We start from the raw sequence: 24,740 nt of genomic DNA, 5'->3' as shown, positions 1-24,740 counted from the left end.
GAAAACCTTGTGTTTCACAAAAAGTCTTTGTGCAGTCCAGGACTGATAGACAAATGCGTGTTACCATTCCCCTTGTCAGGAGGATGTGTTCCTGCACAGTGTGATACTGTCAGCGATGGTTGGAGACCGTCAGCATGTAGGGACACAGCCCTTTGACAAGGGGAATCGTAACACCCATTTGTTAATGCTTGCACAAAACGGGAGTGTTAATAATTAAGGCGCGGCGGGGGAGAAGGGGGGCCCAAGTTTGGGTAACAGCCCAGGGGCCTATAGTCGACTTAATCCGCCACTGGCACATAGGCCCTAGTACCGGAGGAAGCCAAAACCTCCTCCACTACATATAGGAACAGCAGAATTATAAAGGGGAAAAGCGGAAGTGTGCAGGTATTAACTGTAGAAATGAATATTTCCCCTTAATAAAATATATAGATCACAGTGTAAAGTCATTGTAAACAATAGCATGTAAAGGTTAGAGGATGGGCCCTGGTACATGATCTGGTATCAGGTCCCAGGAGCTTCAAGTCATGCCTCTGCATTAGTAATAAATGCCTGACTAGGAAAATACAATACATTTACTGCCATTGCTGTGGCTCTTGTACTGGCACAATCTTGAGTAAGTCTAACCAGTGACTGTTTACAAAAACAGGCAGTGCTCCTTAAAATCTGGAACTGCAAACATATTCAATTACCTGTTAAGCTCATACAGATGTCTCCCTGAGATGAAATACTTTGTGAGAGGCTGAGTGTTGCTCACACACTGGATACTCGAGTTCATAAAGCAAGTGTTGCCCAAATTGCTGAGTCCTGTTGCTCCCTTTTCAGTGGGAACTTGAATATATATAAAAAAAAAAACAAAAAAAAAAAACAACGCACAATAACATAGTTCGATAAATATGGACACATCTAGTAATCAAGTGAAAATACTACATAAAAAGTGTGTGTTGAGAAATAATAAATATGTTTTATGAATAGACTTTAGAGACTTCGGATCAAATGACTTTTCTGCATAGCCATAAAAGGGGTTCTACAGGATTAGAAAAACATGGCTGATTTATTTTTTTCTTTCCAAAAACAGCACCACATCTGTTAACAGTTTGTGTGTGGAATTGCAGCTCAGCCCTATTCACTTCAATGGAGCTCAGCTGCAATGCTAGATACAACCCATGACAGGTGTGGCGCTGTTTTTAAAAGAAAGCAGCAATGTTTTACAAATCCTGTACAATCCATTTAACATTGATTGGTTTATCTCAAACACCACTGTGTGATGGAATAAAATACAATTTTGTGTAACCTACTCACTTACCTTTATGCCTATCAATTTTACTGCTGTTTGCAATGAATGACATTTCTTCTGGCCAACTCATATCTTTGTTCCGAACTAGAAGTGAAAATAACAGGTGAAATATAAAAATTTAAAAAAGACATGCATCAAGTGAAAACACATTACCAATATTTAAAGCATATTTACAGTGGTTTCTTTTCTTGTGCCTAAGGGTGCACCATTTAAAGATTATATTTTTTATTAAAAAATGGCATGCTGTACAATATAATTCTTTGTATTTTCAGCCCGACTGCTTCTTCCCAACTTGTGAAACCTAAAAGATGTCCTGTCACTCCTCCTGACATGTCTAAGTAAACTGGATTGTCCACAAAATAACAATTCTGGTGCATCTTTACTTCAATCTCTACATTCTTCCCTTCCTCTATTATTCCGCATAGAAATTTATGAATAAATTGTTACCAGTTGGGGGTGTGTCCCTACATGGACCGACACTGTCCAATCAGTGCCGACACTGTCCAATCAGTGCCGACACTGTCCAATCAGTGCCGACACTGTCCAATCAGTGCCGACACTGTCCAATCAGTGCCGACACTGTCCAATCAGTGCCGACACTGTCCAATCAGTGCCGACACTGTCCAATCAGTGCCGACACTGTCCAATCAGTGCCGACACTGTCCAATCAGTGCCGACACTGTCCAATCAGTGCCGACACTGTCCAATCAGTGCCGACACTGTCCAATCAGTGCCGACACTGTCCAATCAGTGCCGACACTGTCCAATCAGTGCCGACACTGTCCAATCAGTGCCGACACTGTCCAATCAGTGCCGACACTGTCCAATCAGTGCCGACACTGTCCAATCAGTGCCGACACTGTCCAATCAGTGCCGACACTGTCCAATCAGTGCCGACACTGTCCAATCAGTGCTGACAGTAAGACTCTGTATGGACACACGCCCAACCGGTAACACCCAGTTGTCAATATATTCAGAGATTTCTAGGAGGAATAACCGATGTACGGTATTCTACAGAGTTCTAAGAAAATATGTTCCAGAATTGTTATTTTATGGTGAATAGAAGGATTTACTAAAACAGACACGTCAGGAGAAATGACGGGTCCTTTTTAAGTAGAAGAGTGTGCATTGCTAGTGTCAAGGTTGTGTGTGGGCTGTCATGTGGCTGTTCCTGTCACAGTATAGGAGTGAACTCCCCTTGTGTCTCAATCCCAGGAGTCAAGGAATGTGACAGGATAAGGGGAGAAGGGAGGTAAGAGTAAGGAAGTATGTGTTTATACTTGTATGTAGAAGAGAAAATGGGTGACAATAGACAGCATATAATAACATTCAAAATGGCTGCTATTGCAACTTCATATCCCCAGGAAAAGCTCAAAGTGGACAAGAAAACTAATATATTTTGGACTTACAGACAATATATAGAAGAATTCCAAGCCAAACGGTATAGTACAATATCAAGGAGAGAGCGGTGTTTTTGTTTTTTCTTTGAGTATTATATATGGGATAATTTACACCTACACATGTTATACGACTATTAGCAGTCACCAAAGTGTTCCGAGACCATAACAAAGCATGAGCCGCAAGTTGAAAGCATTTATACAGGTCTCAGAAGTTTGAGCTGATAAACTTTTTTTTTTTCTTTTCCCTTTTTTTTTAATATAGTGAGCACTGCATGTCAATCATTAAGAGATTGGCACAGGAGAAGGAACGTCCTGCAAAAGTGATCCACAACAGACTTCTGTAGGAACAGATAAGTAGTTTGTATGGAACACCCCTTATCTCTGTATGGTAGGTTCTCACATGAGAATGTAATGTCTATATTATACAAATATTATTTACAGACCTATCAGAAATGTTCCAGTGATTTATGTCATAAACACATTATAAATGGGATTTGTGTTTTAGATTTTCTTTTGTTTCTGCGACCAATCAATATTTCACAATGTTTTAATACCTTCTATTACCAAGTGTTGCTCATCTTGGATTTTCAGATATTCCAGTTTATGGTCCTCATCATCTAGCAAAGTTAGATAATTCTAGAGAAAAGAAGAAGAGAACATTTACTCTTCAGGCTGGATAGATTGCTAAATATTTATAGGACTTTAGAAATTGGGAAGGGTTTTCTCCTTCAATTTACACAATCAAATTTTCTTTGCAAATCATTGTTTTGAAAAGGACCTGTCCATTCTCCTAACAGGTCTCTTTTAATAAATACTTGTATTCCCTTTGAAATAACGATGCTGGAGTATCTTTCCATAGCATTCTGCATTGTGCTATTTTTCTGTTATTCCTCCTGGAAATGTATTAATAAAACACAGAGCGGGCGTTACCATTCCCTTTGTCAATAAGGTGTGCCCCTAACACAATCTGACACTATTAGAGCTAACTGGACAGCATCAGTGTTTAGGGACAAGCCCCACTGAATGGTAAACAGTTGTCAATTTATTCATACATTTCCAGGAGGCACAACCCAGGAGCGGCACAATGGAGAGTTCTACTAAACGATGCTTCAGAATAGTTATTTTATGGGAAATGCAAGCATTTAATAAAAAAGAGATGTAAAGGGAGCAGGCAGAACCTCTTTAAAATCTTAGTGCTTTGTGTATACAGTTCCTATGCGAACCTGGGCCCCTATGGTTACAGAATACATACAAACCCTCAATAGCCTGCAGTTACGTGTTTCTCGATTCCCTATATACAACCTTCTTACAGGCGGTAGAAGAGGGGACAGAATGAGCGGAGTGACAAATAACTACAGGATCAAACTACGCACAGGGTTTATTTGCAGCTCTTGGCCATAGAGAGACATCGGTCCTGCATAGGAACTGTATGCACAAAGCGGTAGAACTTTATTTATTTTTTAATCAGAACTTCAAAATAGTTTATTTTTTTCTATTTAAGATGCACTAGAGGAGAGAGAAAAAAAAAAGTTATTACAGTGTATATAGCCTTTAGCATGCGTCATGTAAAATAAATGTCATTGTTGGTCCTTTTCTACCACCTGGTACTAAAATGAAATTTCATCTTCAACAAACATTGGCTACATAGGGAACACCTTTTGTAGCACATCTTTCTTTGCCGTTTTCACTTGTCTTTCAGTCAGTCATACTTTGAGAATAACATGTTACTACCAGTAAACTGCCAAGAAGAGGTTAAACGGATGTTGATATACACGAATACGGCTTTAATTTTCTATGAATTATGGCTCATATGAACATTTAGGACAGCCTGGTCCATTACATAATTACCCGATGTCCTTTCACACAAAATGATCTAAGTAGTCTGATTAATGTATATATATGTAATACTTGCACTGGGTATTTATGGGTTAATGAGGATGGGCCGCAGAGAGTATTAAATACTCAAAAGACCGTTGCCCATTCATAGCAGTAGATGATTAAATATCATAGTATATTAAACAGACACATTATAATTATGTATTTGTGCACAACTTGCCTGCTTGCTGACTGTTTTCAGTCACATTGAAAAATATTTGTATTTATTGCAAAGAGTTTAAAAAAAAATAAAAAATTGAAACCGCAATAATAAGGCTATGTTCACACGGGGTCTTTTGCCGAGTTTTTTGACGCGGAAACCGCGTCGCAAAACTCGGCAGAAACGGCCCGAGAACGCCTCCCATTGATTTCAATGGGAGGCGTCGGCGTCTTTTTCCCGCGAGCAGTAAAACTGCCTCGCGGGAAAAAGAAGCGACATGCCCTATCTTCGGGCGCTTCCGCCTCCGACCTCCCATTGACTTCAATGGGAGGCAGGAGAAAGCGTGTTTTCTGCCCGCGGCGCTCAATGGCCGCGGGCGAAAAACGGCGCGATCATTGCTATTCACACGGAGTATTTTGGGGGAGGAATATCTGCCTCAAAATTCCGTTTGGAGCTTTGAGGCAGATATTCCTCCCCCAAAATACTCCGTGTGAACATAGCCTAAGGCTGGGTTTACACAGAGTTTTTTGCAGGCGGAAAATCTGCCTCAAAATTCCGATTTTCGTGGCGTTTTTTGCCCGCGGCCATTGAGCGCCGCGGGAATAAAACACCGCTAAATATGCTTTCTCTGCCTCCCATTGATGTCAATGGGAGGTCAGAGGCATAAATGCCCGAAGGTAGGACATGTCCCTTCTTTTTCCCGCGAGACAGTTTATCTGCTCGCGTGAAAAAAACGCCTCCACCTCCCATTGAAATCAATGGGAGGCATTTTCGGCCATTTTTTGGCGCGTTTTGCGGCGCGGTTTCCAGGTCCAAAAACCCGCCAAAAACTCTGTGTGAACTCTCCCTAAATAATGAAGATACACAGCAACAATCTAGGTTTTCTATACGATTTCATGTTGATGATAATGGGGTATGAACCAAAAGTGGAACTTCTAGGTATTAGCTACAGGAAAACCTATTTTTTAAAGGGCTGTTACAACCACTCAGGGTAAGAACAATTTACACTTCTACATGACGGTTTAAATGATCACTAAAGAGTCCTCTAAAAGAACCTCCTGAATTGGTAGCTAGGCTGTCGTAATAATAAGCCTGAGCATAGCCTTCAGAGCACTGACCTCTAGAAATCCAACAATAGTTTACTACATCTGCAACTCGTATGATCTCCTTGAAACATTCCATTAGTACATTAAGAATTCCAGCCTAAGTCTTTTACCATATAAACAAAGCATTCCATAAGGCACTTTTCTATCTCAGTCGAGTCCGTCTCTTGAGATCTGTCTACAGAATATGCTCACATAACAGAGCACTATGGTTTTATAAAACGCTATCGCAGAGGATCTTACTACTTGGAGCCTTCCTCTAGTATTCTGATGTTAATACATTGCAAAATTGACTCTCACCACTTCTGCTTGAAAATTCTATAATGCGATTGAATGAGCCCTAAAATTTCTAGGAGTCTTACCTCACTTACGGTATATCCGCAGGACATGTCAAATGTCTGATAGGCAAGGGTCCTAGAAGTGAGGATGGGGGTTTACTTCCCCATTGAATTGTCATCATATTTTACGGTAAAAATACCAGTTTAAGAAAGGCCATTACAATAAAAGAAGAATAAAAATGTTGTGATGATATTGTGAAGTGTGGCAAGGCCTGCTGGGATTTTAAAAACTGCATAAAGTACCAAACTTGCTTGCCCTTCAAGATTAGAAGTTGAGAAACTCCAACTATGGAAGACAGTCAAGGCCTAGAATATCCACAAGACTAAATTTACACATATCATCAATAAATTCTGAAATAAGTAAAAATAATTTACCGTGCATTTAAAAACAGAAGAATAATATGGACTTTATAATACGGTAAATTTCTTAAGACTTTTAGACTAATACAGTATTTTGATTAGTAGCTTGTAAAACATTTCACACATTACCTCGCTATTATATAACCACAAACGCATATCTTCTTCTTTTATGCGCAACCGCTGAGAAAGATACTCATGAATTTCTTTTATCGTCTGCATTCGGCTGAAGCACCCGGTATACGCTAAAACTCTTTTCAATGGTGCATTTGGAGATGGCACATTTCCTATGTTTTGGAAAATAAAAATGTATAAATCCCTACAGATCCTGTGGATTAAAGTATGAATTATCAACATTTTATCTGAATACGAACACCAAAGTTTTGATACACATCCCATTGTATTTTAAATAAATAAAATTAGTTTGCGTCTCAGGTATAACAGTAAAAAAGTCCTTGTAGCTTAAAAAAAACCACGCAAAAAAAAAACACGCAAAAAAACACACCACTGCACTGCCCTGCCCTAAGTAGTAGATAGAATGTGGGGATTAAGTAAAAAAATAATTCTAGAACGGACCTGAAGAGGTGTAGAAAAATACACAATTATGATAAGTGTATTTATACATTCGACATTGCCAAGCTGGAAAACTATCTAAAATAACCACTAAGACGCATTTATTCTGTAATAATTCTTTATATGTAGCTCAGTGCCGTTTTCCTGAATTTGTAAGCACCACCCCTTATTACAGCTGTATATTCCTGCCACCTGCGACTCCCAACCATAATATGGCCAAGGATGTAGTGACAGGACATATCACTTCGCATCCTCCATTGTAACACACTGCGTCTGTGCTAGTTTCTTGGCCAGCTCATCATATGTTTTGCCATTTTTTCCTGAATGTCTTCTGGTAACGACCCCTGGATCAGCTACGACTATGCTACTTCATCCCCTGCTTTTATCCGCCAGTCAGTGACTATTCTTGGACCAAAAACTAGGGATCTCCTGCCGCAAAGTCCAGATCTCCATACGGAGGCTAAAGGTGAAAACTAGGGTATCTCTTAGGCTGGATTCACACGAGCATGTTACGTCCGTAATGGACGGAACGTATTTCGGCTGCAAGTCCCGGACCGAACACACTGCAGGGAGCCGGGCTCCTAGCATCATAGTTATGTACGATGCTAGGAGTCCCTGCCTCTCCGTGGAACTACTGTCAGGTACTGAAAACATGATTACAGTACGGGACAGTTGTCCGGCAACGAGGCAGGGACTCCTAGCGTCGTACATAACTATGATGCTAGGAGCCCGGCTCCCTGCAGTGTGTTCGGTCTGGGACTTGCGGCCGAAATACGTTCCGTCCATTATGGACGTAATGTGCTCGTGTGAATCCAGCCTTAGACTCCACACCCCAGTTTAGCCAGTGCCAAGCTGACCGACTTCTGCCATCACTGCTTGTGAGCAGTTAATAATACGGTCATTTTTTCAGTAACTTCCTTTCTCTTTGAACTGAATGAGTCTGAAGAGACAGCTTGTGCCTTTATAAGTAAGCGCTGCAGTGAGAATTGTTGTCGATTAAGTAGATTGACATAGTACGCTAAATCTGATCGGTCAATCAACTGCTAAAGCCGGTATTTTAAGAGGGCTGAACACGAGTGGAATCCCTAAAGAATTTTCATAAGCAGCCAATCTTTATTCATTTTGCATTTTTTTAAGATACATGGATAACATTCAGGATAGCCATAGTTAAAGTTACTGGAAGAAAATCAGTTACGTAGAGCAGAATATATTTATGAAATTATTCTATAATGATTGCTCCAAGGACATAGAAAAGGAGCATTTTGGTGACAGACGCTCTTTAACAACCTACTTTGTTTGCGGTTTAGAAAGTCTAGAAAGTTTTCTTCCGCTGGCTGGACAAGAAAGGGTTATGGATATCCCCAGCTCTCACAACCTAAAACTAAGCTGATTAGGGACTCGTAGCAGATTTTATTTTCTGCTGCCAACAACTGTCGCCTCTTATTGATATAAAAGGAAATTAAAGACAGGGGGAAAAGTGTGACTGTAAGATAGATAGTTGTGTAACAAGAGGACTTTGTCAAATGTGCTGGTAGAATGTTGGTACGTGAAACCTATATTTCTATATGTAAATTATAAAACGGTGTTCAAATGGTGCTGAACATCCTTAAAGTTACTCTAAAATATAGAAACTGTGATAAGAATATACCAGAACAAAAATAAAATACCTAGATTATCAAAGTGCGTTTACATCAAGTATTCAATGTCAAAGTTCCAAATACAAATTAATATTTCAAGTTTATTAAATTTAATTAAGCTTAAATGTAAATAAATAAATAATAATGACATTAATTATTTTAAAGCAAGATTAGCTGGACAAAACACAATACACGAAATAATGACAGTTGATGGGATTACGTTTGATATGATGTATCGTTTTAGCCCTATGTTCGACATATACACCAGGAAAGCTACCTGTGCATATACCAAATTTTCCATAGAGTCCTAGTTACCCGACGGATTGCAAAAGAGTGTCGTTCTAGCATTCGCCGGGTCAGCATGCCTTTTTTTTCCCCACTGTATAGGAAAACGTAGTCTGCTGTGCTTTCCTATACAGAGGCATTCAGTAAAAAAAAAAAAGCATTATTTTTCAATGGGACCCTAGAAGTGGCATACGCCACATTATGCCTATATAGTGGGGTACACCTTACATCTCCGACGGAAGGCAAAAATCGATATGGGAGCGGATTGATATGGGAGCCTTATCCACGTGAAACAAAATACCCCCCCCCCACCAAAAAGATGATTTTCCTTTTAAAAGTAGCACATTCTTGACCGTGACAAGTTTTGTTAGTTAATTGGCAGACTGAGGTGTCACTCAATTGGTCAGAGCTAACAATCAAAAGAATATAATAGGGCCCAGCATTGATCCCTGAATAAGAAAGGGTTAACACCAGCGTTCGGCTTTCTATTGTTCTGCTCAGTCAGAGGAGCAGAACATCGGAAATACCAAAAGCACCGGTTCCGTTGTACAATGATCATCATCGATGTCCGACGGAACCCATTGACTTTAATAGGTTCAGTCGGAGTGTCCGTGGTTTTACTATAAACAATAGCGCGGCATGCTTTTATTTTCTGTGTTTTTGTCCAAATTCGCGACGGAGGACCCTAATGGAGTCCCCAACGCAGATACGAACTAGGTCTAAAGCAGCAGTGCTAACAGCACTCTCAGTCCGACCCGATATAATTGGTATTATTAGTTTAAAAAAATTGCCTTAGCTTTAAATTGTCAAAAGAGGTAGCATGCAATACCACAAAATTATTTTACACAAAACCGCATTCTGAGTAGCAAAGCAACAATGTTACCTTAACTGTATCACACACTGTATCACAATATCCCTTAAAAAGAAACAGCAAATTTTCAGCAATTACAGGTAAGAGGATTAGTTGTAAGATTACAGCAAGAAAGCTTATTCTTAAAATAAAAAAACCCACAAGATTAACGATTCATTTGACATTAATTAGTGCACAGCAAAAAGAAAAAAAAGACACCAACCTTTTATTACCATTAATAAAGCAATTCATTGTTTTGGATATAAATTATAAGGTAAAATTTTGAGTAAGGCTGGAATGTATTTAACTACTCGGCCTAGGAACATATCTTATACTCTAAAACCAAAGAATTACAAATTTAAATTTTTCAGTGTTTTGAAGAAGCAACGCCTATGGTCTGCACAAGAATACCTACATGAATACAAAATGTACAGCTGGCTGTTTGCAGACGTAACATGGATATAACGTTCCATGGACTGGTTACATCACTAAAAAAGCATCACGTCTAGGTGAATGTTAATGTGAACACCGTATTTACAGAGCCCATACTAAAAATCTTATACCTATATAAAATTATACACTGTGCATAATTATAAAGTTGCAAATACATCTAATAAATGAACCAATACACAATCTGTATTGCTACGCAAAACTCAAAAGGTAGTGACGAGTGGAATCTACTACTGATCCTTGTTTGTTAGCAACCATGGGCAGACATAATATAGGGGGCAACCTGTCACCTTAATAGGAAGCTGTCAGCTACCTATGTTTATAATTTACAATTACTGATAGATTGTTAGAAAAACAAGGGAATACTCTATGATGAGCTATTAGAGAGCATGGGGCCCATTTACCTTTTTTTGCACTGGGGTCCTCTGCTGTCTGTGTCTACCCCTGGACCCCATGAACTGAGTTCCCAAAGCCCTCATAGGATTATCATATCGATATTTATCCAAATGTTTTGTTAACAACATATGTAACGTACCATTCTTTTGATTATTTTCTAGTATATGCGATAAGCAAAAGAGATGTTGACTGCTTAAATCAAATGAATATTTGGTGTTAGAATTGTGAATCTCTTATGTTTTGGACATAGCTCTTCTTTGAATGGAACCAGGACGTTCCTTCCTCTATATATTTTGCTTTGTATACATGGTATTATGGATTCAGTGCAAAAAGAAATAGGAGTTCCCCATGGAGCTCCATTTATCCAGGGGAGAGCAATATGTATTGAGCATATTGGTTTCTCTCCGACATGCATTTGATTTCACTGTACAAACATGCGGAGGAGTGTTTTTGGGATAAAAGTAGTAGACATTTAACTACCACCCCAAAAAATTCCCAATTAGTTAACATGGTCAAAGTGGTTATTTTTAATGTATTTTTTGGAGAGCACAGCAGACAACCAAGGTCTGCTGTTAAGGGAAACAAGAAGCTGACAGGGCGGATTTCAACTAGTTCTATCCTATTGTTTCCCCGTTATGAGCAACAACTGCAGTGTCTGGCATTCCTCCTATTGTAATAAGGCGCACATTTGGCCGAGCAGGTTTATGACGGATTCGGATCTACCTATGGCCAGCTTTATATTTTAGAATAGGAAGCAGTTTCCCTGCATGTCTTTGTAGTGGAAGGTGCTGTAAGAATATAAAAAAACAAAACAATAGAAATGGACTTACGATGCACACTTGAATTATTATGGTGTATCTTTTGTTTATCAGTTTTCTTGTGCATGACCTTAGGTTAAAGCCCCATTGTTTGGAAATGCAGGTTGCAGAACTAGCAGGCATAACACTTGCATGAAAGCTGTGCCATCCCATTCTTGCTGCATTCTTACGTTACCTCTGGGTAAATGCTGAGGAAACATTCTCAGGCTCATCATACCCATATTCACCCAGATGTTAGACTGCTGTTGGCGAGTCACAGGCTGCTGTCTCAGGAAAAGCAGATAGCGTGGAAAAAGTTCCAGTTCTGGAAGGATTGTTTTGCTGTTTCTGATGACCTAGAAAAACAAAAAACCGTCAAATAAACGTTAACATAAATTCTCGGTACAGGTTAGCAAATCTGAATGAAGGAAAAAAAACAAACAAAGATAAAGATCAAATAAAATTCCCCCCCCCCCCCAAAAAGCCCAATATCTGTAATATATCTTGTGCTTACTAAAATGGATAATGTATGTATAAGGCAATGGGTACCATAAAATGTACTAAATTAACCCTAAAAATGAATGCATACAAATGTCAGTATTGCCCACAGTCACAATGGGCAATAATGATGCTTTTTGTCTGTACACGTTTTTATATGATACAGCTAACGTCTGCATACTGTATATGTTCGAACTATTTTTGCCAAGTTATTTTCGGAAAAGATATCCTACTGTGATTTTAAATGAAGACCAAGAAATTAAATAAAAATAAAATAAAATTAAAGAAAATCAATGTTTAATTTCAGGAAAGGTTAGGATTTTGATCCTATTCCTCATGAAAACTACAAAGGACAGGATGAAACAGTAAATCCATTATGAAGATTAAAGCTTACATAAAGCTTTATTAATATCCAAAAGTTCACTCATATCTATTTAAACAAAGAAAACAATGTTAACCCCTTCCCGCTGCGGCCAGACTGACCGAGCCTAATTTTTCAAATCTGACATGTTTTACTTTATGTGCTAATAACTTTGGAATGCTTTTACCTATCCAAGCCATTCTGAGATTGATTATATCGTGACACATTGGACTTTATGTTAGTGGTAAAATTTGGTCGTTAAATTCAGTATTTAGTTGTGGAAAAACACCAAAATGCAGCGAATTATAAATTTAAATGCATCTGCTTGTAAAACAGATAGTAATACCACCAAAATAGTTACTAATTAACATTTCCCATATGTCTACTTTATGTTGGCATAATTTTTTTTTAACATACTTTTCTTTTTCTAGGCTGTTACAAGGCTTAGAACTTTAGCAACAATTTCTCACATTTTCAAGAAAATTTCATAAGGCTATTGTTTCAGGGGCCAGTTTAGTTCTGAAGCGGTTACAAACCCCCATAAATCACACCATTTTATAAACTGCACCCTCAAAGTATTCAAAACAGCATTTAGAAAGCTTCTTAACCCTTTAGGTATTTCACAATAATTAAAGCAAATCGGAAGTAATATTTGAAGGTTTAATTTTTTTTTAGAAATTTAATCCATTTTTTCTGTAACACAGAAGGTTTTACCAGAGAAATACAACCAAAAATGTATTACCCAGATTCTGCAGTTTTTATAAATATCCCACATGTGGCCCTAGTGTGCTATTGGACTGAAACACAGGTCTCAGAAGCAAAGGTGCACCTAGTGGATTTTGGGGCCTTCTTATTAGATTATATTTTAGGCACATGTCAGGTTTGAAGAGGTCTCGTGGAACCAAAACCCACCAAAAGTGACCCCATTTGAGAAACTACACCCCTCGAGGAATTTATCTAGGTGTGTAGTGAGCATTTTGACCCCACAGGCGTTTCATAGATTTTATTAGAATTGGGCTGTGAAAAGGAAACATTTTATTTTATCCAATAAAACGTAGATTTTTTAAATTTATTTTTTCACAAGGACTAAATGAGAAAAAGCACCCCTACATTTGTAAAACAGTTTCTTCCGAGTAAAGCAATACCCCATATGTGGTCAAACTGCGGTTTGGACACACACACCAGGGCTCAGAAGCGAAGGAGCGCCATTTGGCTTTGGAGCTCAAATTTTGCTGAAATGGTTTGTGGAGGCCATGTCACAATTGCAAAGCCCCTAAACGGCCAAAACAGTGGAAACCCTCACAAGTGACCCCATTGGGGAAACTACACTTCTCAAGGAATTTATATAGGGGTATATTGAGCATTTTGACCCCACAGGATTTTTGCAGAAATTATTGGAAGTGGGCCGTGAAAATGAAAATCTACATTTTTTTTCATTTGCACAAGAACTCAAAGAAGAAAAAGCACCCAAACATTTGTAAAACAATTTCTCCCAAGTACAGCAATACCCCATATGTGGTCATAAATGGTTGTTTGGACACACGGTAGGGCTCAGAAGGGAAGGAGCACCATTTGGCTTTTGGAATGGTTTCTGCGCGACATGTCGCTTTTGCTGAGCCCCTGTAGTACTAATACAGTGGAAACACCCCAAAAGTCACTCAATTTTGGAAACTACGCCCTTGAGGAATCATCTAGGGTTGTAGTGAGTATTTTGACCTCAAAGTTTTTTTGCTGAATCAATTAGAATTAAGCAGTGAATATGAAACATTTTATTTTTTCCCCAATAAGAGGTAGTTTTAGAAAATTTTTCATTTTCACAAGGAATAAAGAAGAAAAAGCACGCCAACATGTGTAAAGCAATGTCTCCAGAGTACAGTAACACCCCATATGTGGTTATAAACTGCTGTTTACACATATGGGAGGGTTCAGAATAAAAGGAGTGGTAATTGACTGAGCGTAAATTTTGCAGTAATGGTTTACGGACGCCATGTCGCATTTGCAAAACCCTTGATGTACCAAAAGAAAAAAAAAAAAAAGTGACCCCATTTTAGAAACTACACCCCTAAAAGCATTGATCAAAGGGTGTAGTGAGCATTTAGGATATGTTCACACGCTAAAGTAAAAACAGCTGTAAAATACGGAGCTGGTTTCAAGGGAAAACAGCCTCTGCTTTTCAGCCGTTTTTAAAGCATCAACTGTTTTTTGATGCGTTTTTTTCAGCTGTTTTTCTATTGACTAAATGGAAAACGGCTCCAAAAACGTCTCAAGAAGTGACACCCGCTTCTTTTTACGGGGTGTTTTTTTTACGCTCCGTTTTTTCAAACATGGCGTCTGAACCATACGCCGTTTTTTACATTGAAATCAATGGGCAGATGTTTGTAGGCATTCAGCTTTTGTTCAGGCATTTATACCCCGAAAAAACACCTGAAAACACTGCGTGTGAACATACCCTTAGACTCCGCAGGTGTTTTTCAGAAGTTAATACGCAGTGGATGATGCAAAGTGAAAATGTAAATTTTTTCCCCTGATCTGCCATTTCACCGCTCAATATGTTGTGCCCAGCTTGTGCCACTGGAGAATCTTACCCCATAAATTGTTAAGCGGGTTCTCCCGGGTATGGCGATGCCTTATATATGGAGGTAAACTGCTGTTTGGGTACACTGTAGGGCTTAGAAGGGAAGGAGCGCCATTTGGAGCGTGGATTTTGCTTGGTAGTAGTTTTGTTTGAGTTTTACTGGTATTTCAGTTTATAATGTGGGGGCATATGTAATCTGTGCGGAGTACATCAGGGAATATGTAACCTGTGCGGAGTACATCAGGGAATATGTCATCTGTGCAGAGTACATCAGGGCATAGGGTATAATAATGCAGTAAGTAATACAATTATCCATAGATGTGTGGTATGCTGTGAAACAATCCGTTATGCGCAGGCCGGTGTCACACGGATAAAGAGGTGTCCATTCTTATCCCCCTTTTGTAACGCTCTGCACTTTTTGAGGACTTTTCCTCCATTGTAGTTTGGGAAAGTGTTGCGCTGGTATAATACGGGCTCCCTCACTTCCAGCAGATATGCTACGTCCCTTCCCTTCCTAGTTCCTAAATACTAGGGCCCTGAAACGGAAGGAATGTTCCCCCTCCGGCCTGCACATCGGGAAGTATTTTCATCACCATATTACTAGTGCTATAACTTTTATATTTTTCGTTTGATGGAGCTGCGCGCGGGCTTGTTTTTTGCGAGACAAGCTGTAGATTTTATTGGTACCATTTTGGGACATACACATTTTTTATCACTTTTTATTTAATTTTTGGGGGGAGGAAATGACCAAAAACAAGCAACTCTGGAATTGTTATTTTATTGTGGTTCTTTTGGCATTCACCATGCGCCATAAATTACATGTTAACTTTATTCTGCGGGTTGATAAGATTACGGCGATACCAAATTTATATATAGTTTTTTTAATGTATTGCACAGAAACAAAAAATAATTTGTTTTCTGTGTCGCCATATTCTAAGACCCATAACTTTTTTATTTTTGCGTGGACAAAGCTGTGTTGGGGATCTTTTTTTGCGGGACGGGCTGTCGTTTTTATTGGTACTATTTTGGTGTAAATGTGACTTTTTTTTATTTTTTAAATTCTTTATTTTGTGGACCCAAGAGGTCCATTTTGTAACATAAAGGGTACGTAAAACAAGGCATTGCACATTTAGAGTACATAATCCGACAGCAAATGTACAAAAAGCATAAATACATTGTTCTACATCAGTGTTCTGATTGAAAAAGAGAAGATAATGAAAGGGGATCTCAAATCTCCAAAATGAGGCTGGAGCTGAATTCCCAAGCTAGAGAATAAAGAAAGAAAGTGAAAGCGGAAAGGAGAAGGAGGGGACCCTACACAGCATCCCAAAGGCTGAGGTGCTATTCAGGCTGACTAAAGGAATGTGTCTCTCGTATGATGTCTTTATAGGAGTCCGAATCCTGAAAAACCATCCATTGAGACCAAGTTTGACAAAACCTGGAGTTTGAGTCGTGAATAACGGATGTCAAGTCCTCCATATGCATGATGTCGTTAACCTGTGAAACCCAGAGGGATAGCGTGGGGGGGGATGGATCCTTCCAACGTAGTGGGATGCAATGACGTGCAGCCATCACTAGAAAGTGGAGCAGAGAGCGCTTATATTTGTTCGCTGGGATGTCGCAGTGATGAAGAAGGAAGAGGGCCGCATCCAAAGTTATACTTGTATCTGTGACTTCAATTATCACCCGTTTTATGCCTTCCCAGAATGGGGTAAGGAGGGGACACGACCAGAAGGTGTGAAGGAGGGTACCAATGTCTTGCCCACATCTCCAACACATAGGGGACGCTGTGGGGAAGATGCTATGTAGGCGGGCTGGGGTCCTATACCAGCGAGAGAGTAGTTTGAAGCTTGCCTCTTGGTATCTTGAGCAGATGGAAGTTTTTTGAGCCATAAGGAGTATACGCTGCCTCTGTGTGGGGGAGAAGGTCATCTCCAGATCCTCTTCCCATTTTGAAATGTATGCAGGGGTGGGCATATCGGGGGGATCCATAAGGAATTTATAGATTGCGGACAATGTATGTCTAGCCAAATCAGAGCCTGTACAGAGGATCTCTAGTGGGGTCTTGACCACTTGGTAGGACGTAGGAGCTGAGATAGAGGCTAAAAAGTGTCATAGTTGCAGAGAACGCCAGTGTCCCAACGGAGGAAGATCAGGAATCTGGGCCAGATCCGCAACAGAGAGCCATTCACCGTCTGTCAAAAACCGATCTGCACGATACCATCCCGAGGTCTGCCATGTACGGAAAATTGGGTCCGTCATGCTAGTGGGAAAGGATGGATTGCCCAGTATCGGAAACATTGAGGAAGGGAGTGGCAAGCAAGATGTCCTTACCGAAGAGAGAGAGCAGCATACTAGTGTTGGGCCTATAGTAGGGTGATGGTGGAGATGTCTGAGTTGGCTTCGGTGTAGCCAAGGGAGAGCCGATAATGGAGTAGAGAAGAAACTCTGCTCCAGAATCACACAAGACTTAAAGGTCGCATGTCTGCACCAATCAACTACCCGAGCAAGATGAGATGCAATGTAGTAGGTGCGGATGTCAGGGAGTGCAAGCCCTCCCGATGCCCTGGATCGACACAATAGTGTGCGGGAGAGTCGCGGAGTCTTACCATTCCAAACAAACGCAATCTGAAGAGAATTGACCGTTTTAAAGAACTGTGTTGGGATGGTTATGGGAAGGGTCTGAAATAGATATAGTAGCCTGGGAAGTGCATTCATTTTGAAGATGGTACAGCGACCCATCCATGTAAAGGTGCCTTTGGACCATCTGGCGCAGTCTGCCTTAAGTTCAGCAAGGAGTGGAGGAAAGTTCAATTGAAAGAGATCTCTCAGATCTGCTGATAAGCGAATCCCGAGATATTTCAGAGCTGTCGGAGTCCATTTAAAACTGAAAGATTGTTTCAGGGCCGCGGTAAGATGGGGTGGGAGAGAAACATTCAGGGCTTCGGACTTAGAAAAATGAATTTTAAAATTCGATAAACTGGAAAAGCGTTGGAATTCCCGCATGAGATTAGGAAGGGAGACTGTTGGATTGGTCAGAAAAAAAAGCAGGTCGTCCGCGTAAGCAGCCACCTTGTTAGCTGAGGTATTCGTTTCTAGTCCCTTCACATCCGGGTTCGCACGTATATGGCGCAAAAAGGGCTCTAGTGTCAGTACAAAAATCAAGGGTGAGAGGGGGCAGCCCTGTCTGGTGCCATTGTGTATAGAAAATTCCTCTGAGAGAAGTCCATTCACCCGAACTCGGGCAGATGGGCATGAGTACAGGGACATTATCCATCCCATCATATGGGATCCAAGGCCAAGACGTGAGAGGGTTCCTTCCATAAAAGTCCAGTTGACTCTATCAAGCGCTTTTTCCACGTCCGTAGATAAAAGCATAAGGGGTACATTGGAGATTTTGGCCTTGTGGGTAAGATTGATGGCTCTAGTTGTATTGTCACGTGCCTCTCTACCTGTATGCACAACTCCTCCAATCAGTGGTGCAAGACGATCCGCCAAAATCTTGGCAAACAATTTGATATCCGTATTGAGGAGGGATATTGGTCTATATCTAGCACATTGTGTAGGGTCTTTCCCAGGCTTGGGGATCACCGCAATATGAGCCCTAAGGGCATCGGGAGGGATGGGGGAGGAGGCAGAGTATAAATTGAAGGAAACTAGGAAATGTGGACCCAGAGCCGTCAGAAACTTTTTATAATATTGGTTTGTAAATCCATCTGGGCCAGGTGCCTTGCCTATTCGGGAATGTTTTAAAGCGTATGAGAGTTCTTGCGTAGTAAGTGGTTCTTCCAGGCTAGTGATATTATCTTCCGATAGGGCGGGTAGACCAGAATCTGCGATGTAAGTTGAGATATTAGACCTGAATTCACGGGATGCCACGGACGGATTAGTAGAGTCCGTATTATAAAGAGCAGCATAGAAATCCCGGAATGCAGAGGCTACATCCAACGGCAAACCCATTCAAATGAATGGGCAGATGTTTGCAGACGTATTGTAGCCCTATTTTCAGACGTAAAACGAGGCATAATACGCCTCGTTTACGTCTGAAAATAGGTCGTGTGAACCCAGCCTAAGTATTAAAGGCTGCTACAACCGCATATCAGACATAAAACCGTCCTCGTACTCATCTTCGGACACTAACCAATTTTATGTCGGTCTATAATTGACACTTAAACTAATACGGTACAAGCAGCCCGCATTTCCTGAGGGCTAGGTAGATACTTGTAGCAGCCACTATATTTATACAAGAAACCTGGGTATCTTATGAAAAACTGGGTAAAACATTTGGATGCAAGAGAACCTTGTTAGGTACATAGCGGAGCATTAAATGGACAAAATAACATTGAGCGACATTGAGTCCCTTGAACGACAATGCTGCAGGCGGCCTAGTAAAACAGTGCCTGGTAAAAGGATATTAACGTGAATGTCCTCTTTTAGGCCTCAGGCGGGACCCGGCGGGAGAGGTCGATTAACGGAAGATGTGGTGCTCCCGGGATGGATCTGCTTCGGATGGGCTGGCTAGGTCTGTTGGGGCGACGACGCTGAGGTTGTTCAATTCTGTCAAGAGCTAACCAGTCCGGAACTGGGAAAGGCTCGATCTGAAGAAAACGAAATAGGCCCTCAAGATCCGAGGAGTGGCGCAGGAGGTAGAAGCCAGAGTTGTTCTTAACGACCACATGGAACGGGTGTCCCCATCTATAAGTGGCGCCTGCAGATTTTATCTTTTCAAGCAGAGGATGTAGAAGCTGTCTCATATAGAGTGTCCGTGGGGAGACATCAGGGTATATAGTAACCGTACTTCCTTCAACTGAGACCGGACCATGTGACCAAGCACCCCGAATAATTGCATCTTTGTCGGTATAATAGTGTAGGCGACATAGTACGTCACGAGGAGAAGACAGATCGAGCGGGCCTGGGCGCGAAACTCTGTGAATACGGTCCAGGAGGAAAGTCGCTTCTGGCGGTCGATTAGTGAGCTTGTTGAATATAATAGAAACTCTAGTCGCCAGCTCGTCTCGTGGGCCGAGGTCTGGAAGGCCCTTCAGACGCACATTGTTTCTGCGTCCTCTGTTCTCATAATCATCCAACTGAAGTGCCAAGGATTGTAAATGTGTTCTAGTGTCTGTGGCAGCTCTTTCCAAAGCAGATACTCTGGAGTCAATAGCAGACACAGTATTTTCAGATGCAAGAGCCCTAGAGTCTATTCTGATCACGTCCTGACGCAGGTCAGCTATATCTTGCTGATGTGCCTGCTCAACCCTGGTCACCAGTGTCAAGATCCTGTCGGGTGGGGAGGGCTTGTATCATTTCCCTCAGTAATTGTAGGTCAGCATGTAAGCCAGATGGCCCAGCCTGTACTTCAGGGGCATATGTGTGTGGTATAATGGCGGGCAAATCTCCCATTGAGGACATGTTGAGGGGAGAGACAGAGCTTACCGCATCCTGGGTGCTGCAGCAGGGAGGCACGGTGTCGACAGTCGTGACCGCATGAGCCGACTTCAACAGGGGAGCAGGAGGAGAGGGAGCCGAAATGTCTGTGGCCGGATGTGGCGGCAATGCGTCCGCCATTGCTGCTCGCGGGTTCGCGGCCGTTTGTGAGGAGAGGAAGCGCTCCATACTTTTACAGCGGCCAGAGGAGCGAGGTAAGGACCGGGAAGGTTCCCCTACGTTTTCCTGGCATCGCCTGCCGGGTTTACCCGGGATAAATGGCTGATATTCAGCTGCTGGTGTGGTGCTCCCCCAGAACGCGTGCTCACGGCTCCATAGCTAAGCCACGCCCCCCCTAAATGTGACTTTTTGATCACTTTCTATTCCATTTTTTGAGAGAAGACGTGACCTAAAAACAGCAATTCTGGCATTGTTTTTCATTTTATTTTTTTCACGGCGTTCACCGTGCGAGATAAATTACATAATACGTTTTAGAGTTTGGGTCGTTACGGACGCGGCGATACCAATTATGTACAGTTTTTGTTATGTTTTTTCCAATAAGAAAAGACTTATGGAAAAAGGCAATTCTTATTTTTTTTTTTACTTCAAAAGTTAAAAATGTTAATAAAAATGTTGTAAAAAAAAAAAATTACATTTTTTTTTTTGTCCAACTAGGGGAATTGAAGGCCTGAAGCCCCGATCGCTATTCTAATACACTGCACTACGTACGTAGTGCAGTGTATTAGAGCTGTCAGTTATTCACTGACAGCAAGCCTATGAGGACCCAAAGGCAGGTCCTCAAAGGCTTCCGTACAACGCAGACACAGAGGCCATTATTAGGCAAACCATCGGACCCCAGCGATTGCGTCACTGGGGTGCTGGTCAAGTAAAAAAACACTCAGATGCTGTGCTCAATAGAGAGCGGAGCATCTGAGGGGTTAATCGGCCGGATTGGAGACTAGCTCTGGTCCTGGCCGTTACAGGAGCGTGTCAGCTGTAATATAGAGCGGACACCCGGCAGTGACGGTGCGGGGTACGCTTTTGAGCCCGCACTATCACCGCAACGTAACTGTACTGCGGGAGCCCCTTCCCGACAGCGCCATATATATACAGCAGATGACGGGAAGGGTTTGGGCAGTTTCTACTAGCAGGTAAATATATGATGTTTTACTCTTGCTTGCAGTCCGTGCATCACAATATTCATTGCTAGGACTGAGGCTGACAATCTAAAAAAAAAATTAAAAAAAATTTGCGCATTTCGTTTTTTCGGTTCAGTTATGTAGGGTTTCAACTGTATCTGCGGAATCTGATGGTGGAGCAGGGAGTCGTCAGCTATTTAATGCCAGCCATGAACGGCCTATGACAGACACGATGTAGTCGCGTCATCAAGTCTATCTGCGCTGAGCCACACAGAGCACAGACCGGAGATCTGCTGAAGGATGTCCTCCACTCATCGTGGGAACGGGTTTAGGTGAGTATTAGGGTATGTACGCTTACTTAAAAGTCTGAAAATACGGAGCGGTTTTCAAGGGAAAACAGCTCCTGATTTTCCACCTGTTTTTGAAGCGGTTTTTCAATAGTCAATGAAAAACGGCTCAAGAAGTGACATGCGCTTCTTTTTCTCGGGCGTTTATACTTCATTATACTTCATGGGGGCAGCTATGGGGGCAGTATACTGCATGGGGACAGCTATACGGGCATTATACAGCGTGGGGCATTATGCTTCATGGAGGCAGCTCTGGAGGCATCATACTGAATGAGGGAGGTGCATGGGGGACAGCATACTGCATGGGGTACCTTATACTGCGAGGGGTCAGCTATAGGGACATTATACTACGTAGGGGCATCTACAGGGACATTATACTGTGTGGGGAGGCAATATAGGGGCATTATACTGTGTGGGGGAACTATGGGGGGCAGTGTCAGGGGGTATATTATATACAGTAGAATACAGCAATATCAGGGGTATATGAATGCAATGGTGTGGCATGCAAATAGGGGGCATGGCATGAAAATGGGACATGGCCCAAATAATCACAATCAAGGTTACATGTTTAATTAATCATGGTTTAGATTTGTGTCATAATGGTACAGTCCTACCCCTTGCTACTGGCTAAGCTTGGCCACATGATGGAACATGATGCGGTCACATGTATGGGCTCAGGCTATATATTCACTATGTGGTGATATAATATCACGTGAAGGCATATGGACACTTTTTCTGTGGCTCTGCTGTTCTTCTGGAATAACTTTATTTTTAAAAGAAAAACCGGCCAACCCCTACCCCTTTAAGCAAAAATCACATAACACGTGAATGACAATTACTACTTACTGGTCGAGGTAAGGACAAGTTTGCGCCATACCAGTGATAAAGTGCTCTCCACACTGGCTCTGGAACGATTTCATAATCCTTTCCACGAAGTAGAGATGGACTTTGTTTTAAGCGCCCTCCTTCCAGTGTTAAGGAGGGTACCTAGAAAAAAAAAATTGAAAATTAAAACTACAAAAAATTCATGAACTATGGCTGTGTTAAATACCGATGCACTTAGTGATACAAAAATGGTTCACGGATTTCAAAATAAAATAAAAAATTGTGGATGATAACCAATATAAAATATGTTGCATGTTGTATTCTACCTTAACCAGGTTATGGCTTACAATGAGATTAAAGAACATTTCTCCCAAAATGACAAAACAAATTATTATTAATTTTTTTTGTGGCACCTAATTCTTTTTAACTTGTTTCTGAGATACCCTGGATGCCTTCACAGGTATTAAATAAGTGAAAAATAATAATTGCATTCTATACTGACCATTATGTTTAACACCAGCTTTCCACAGACTGTGGCTGGTATATAAATCTTCATTAGTATGCAATTACATAGCAAAACAATGCAGGTTATATGCCGTTCTGAGTCTACGAAAAGGTGTATGAACTTCTTGGGGCCAGCTAGAAGCTGCTGACCTGGAGCAAATACTAGGAGGTTTAAATCGTGAATTTCTCACAAGCCGTCACAGTATCAAGATCCAAAAAGTCTTGTCAATAGGTATGGACCAAATAAAGACAAGGGGCAGAAACAGGACATAAAAAAAAGAGCATACACTCAGTAACTATGATGTTCCCGAAAAACATTAAAATAATTCATACGAGATGTCCCAGCCTGTTTCACATGTTTTTGCACATTTTTATAAAAAAAAAATTTAAATGCTACTGCCAGATATTAATTTGAAATATATAGTGAAATATGAGAATGCCTACATACACAGTGTTTTTATGTTTTGGTATTTATGGGGGTACGTGTTTTAAAAAAAAACCAAAACGCAGCATGAAAATGCGCAACAAAATGTTGAACATGTAGACTTTGCTGCGGAATACTCTGCAGATATTACCACTTATTGAAAGGGGTGAAATCTGCAGTAGAAATTGACATGCTACAGATTATAAAATTGCACCACAGGTCAATTTCTGGAGCGGCATTAACTCTACGTGTGCATCTAGACATACAGCAGAGAGAGCAAACATATTTCAGCCTGCTTAACCCCTTAACGACGAAGGACAGATATAAGGATATCCTCTGATTGCGTGGGTACTGCCAGTGTACCCACGCGATCAGCGGCAGGAGAATGGCTGTTATACACAGCCTGGCTCCTGCCCAAACTGCCGGAATCGAAGTGCTCTCCGATTCCGGCAGTTTAACCCATTAGATGCCGCTGTCAATAGCGACAGCGGTATCTAATGTGTTTGACAGAGGGAGGGAGCTCCTTCTTTCACCCCATTGTCGCCCCCGCAAAGAAATCGCGGGCACCGTTGGGTTTCCATGGCAGCAAGGGGCCTAACAAAGGCCCCCAGGTCTGCCCTCAGTATCTGCCTGAGGCATGGCTTAATATATTGCCTGTCAGTTTTACACTGACAGGCAATAATGCTTTGGTGTACTGAGTATACCAAAGCATTATATAAGCGATCAGCAGATCGAATTCCCCTGGTGGGACTAAAAGAAAAAAAAAAAAAATGTAAAGCAGTTAAACAAATTTTGTGGAAAAAAAAATACAAAATTAGTCAAAATAAAATAAAACCACTTTTTTTTCCCCAAAAAGGGTTTTTATTTATCGTGCAAAATGGCGTGGTCATTAAGGGGTTAAAGATGCTTGGCAAAACAGATAACACATCTAAACCCAAATATAGTTCTAGGCAAGCATTATGGAATGCTTTACTCGTCCCTACACAAAGCTTTTTTTGAGGTAGGAATTTCTCATAGGGGTTCCCCGAGGATGGAAAAATTGTTCAGGGGTTCCCCATAGTAAAAAGATCGGGAATCAGTGGTCTGGATTGTATAGTAGAATTTGACAAGGGGACCATTACATTT

General features: G+C 41.1%; 1 protein-coding gene across 2 annotated transcripts in view; it reads right to left on the bottom strand.

The window, feature by feature from the left end:
- USP32 (ubiquitin specific peptidase 32) overlaps positions 1–24,740 on the bottom strand; it is a 206,013-nt gene that overhangs the window by 38,799 nt on the left and 142,474 nt on the right. The window contains exons 15-20 of one of the 2 annotated variants that reach the window (XM_075853003.1): positions 22,709–22,849; positions 11,712–11,871; positions 6,660–6,814; positions 3,249–3,330; positions 1,304–1,378; positions 690–828 (exon numbers count right to left, since the gene is read on the bottom strand). In XM_075853003.1, coding sequence (XP_075709118.1) covers positions 690–828; positions 1,304–1,378; positions 3,249–3,330; positions 6,660–6,814; positions 11,712–11,871; positions 22,709–22,849 — 752 coding nt within the window. The remainder of the gene's footprint in view (positions 1–689; positions 829–1,303; positions 1,379–3,248; positions 3,331–6,659; positions 6,815–11,711; positions 11,872–22,708; positions 22,850–24,740) is intronic. The other variant, XM_075853004.1, reaches the window with a different exon arrangement.

Source organism: Rhinoderma darwinii, chromosome 2 (genome assembly GCF_050947455.1).
Source record: "Rhinoderma darwinii isolate aRhiDar2 chromosome 2, aRhiDar2.hap1, whole genome shotgun sequence".
Taxonomy (NCBI): domain Eukaryota; kingdom Metazoa; phylum Chordata; class Amphibia; order Anura; family Rhinodermatidae; genus Rhinoderma; species Rhinoderma darwinii.
Note: the sequence above shows the minus strand (reverse complement) of the source record. Positions and strands in the feature narration are given on the sequence as shown.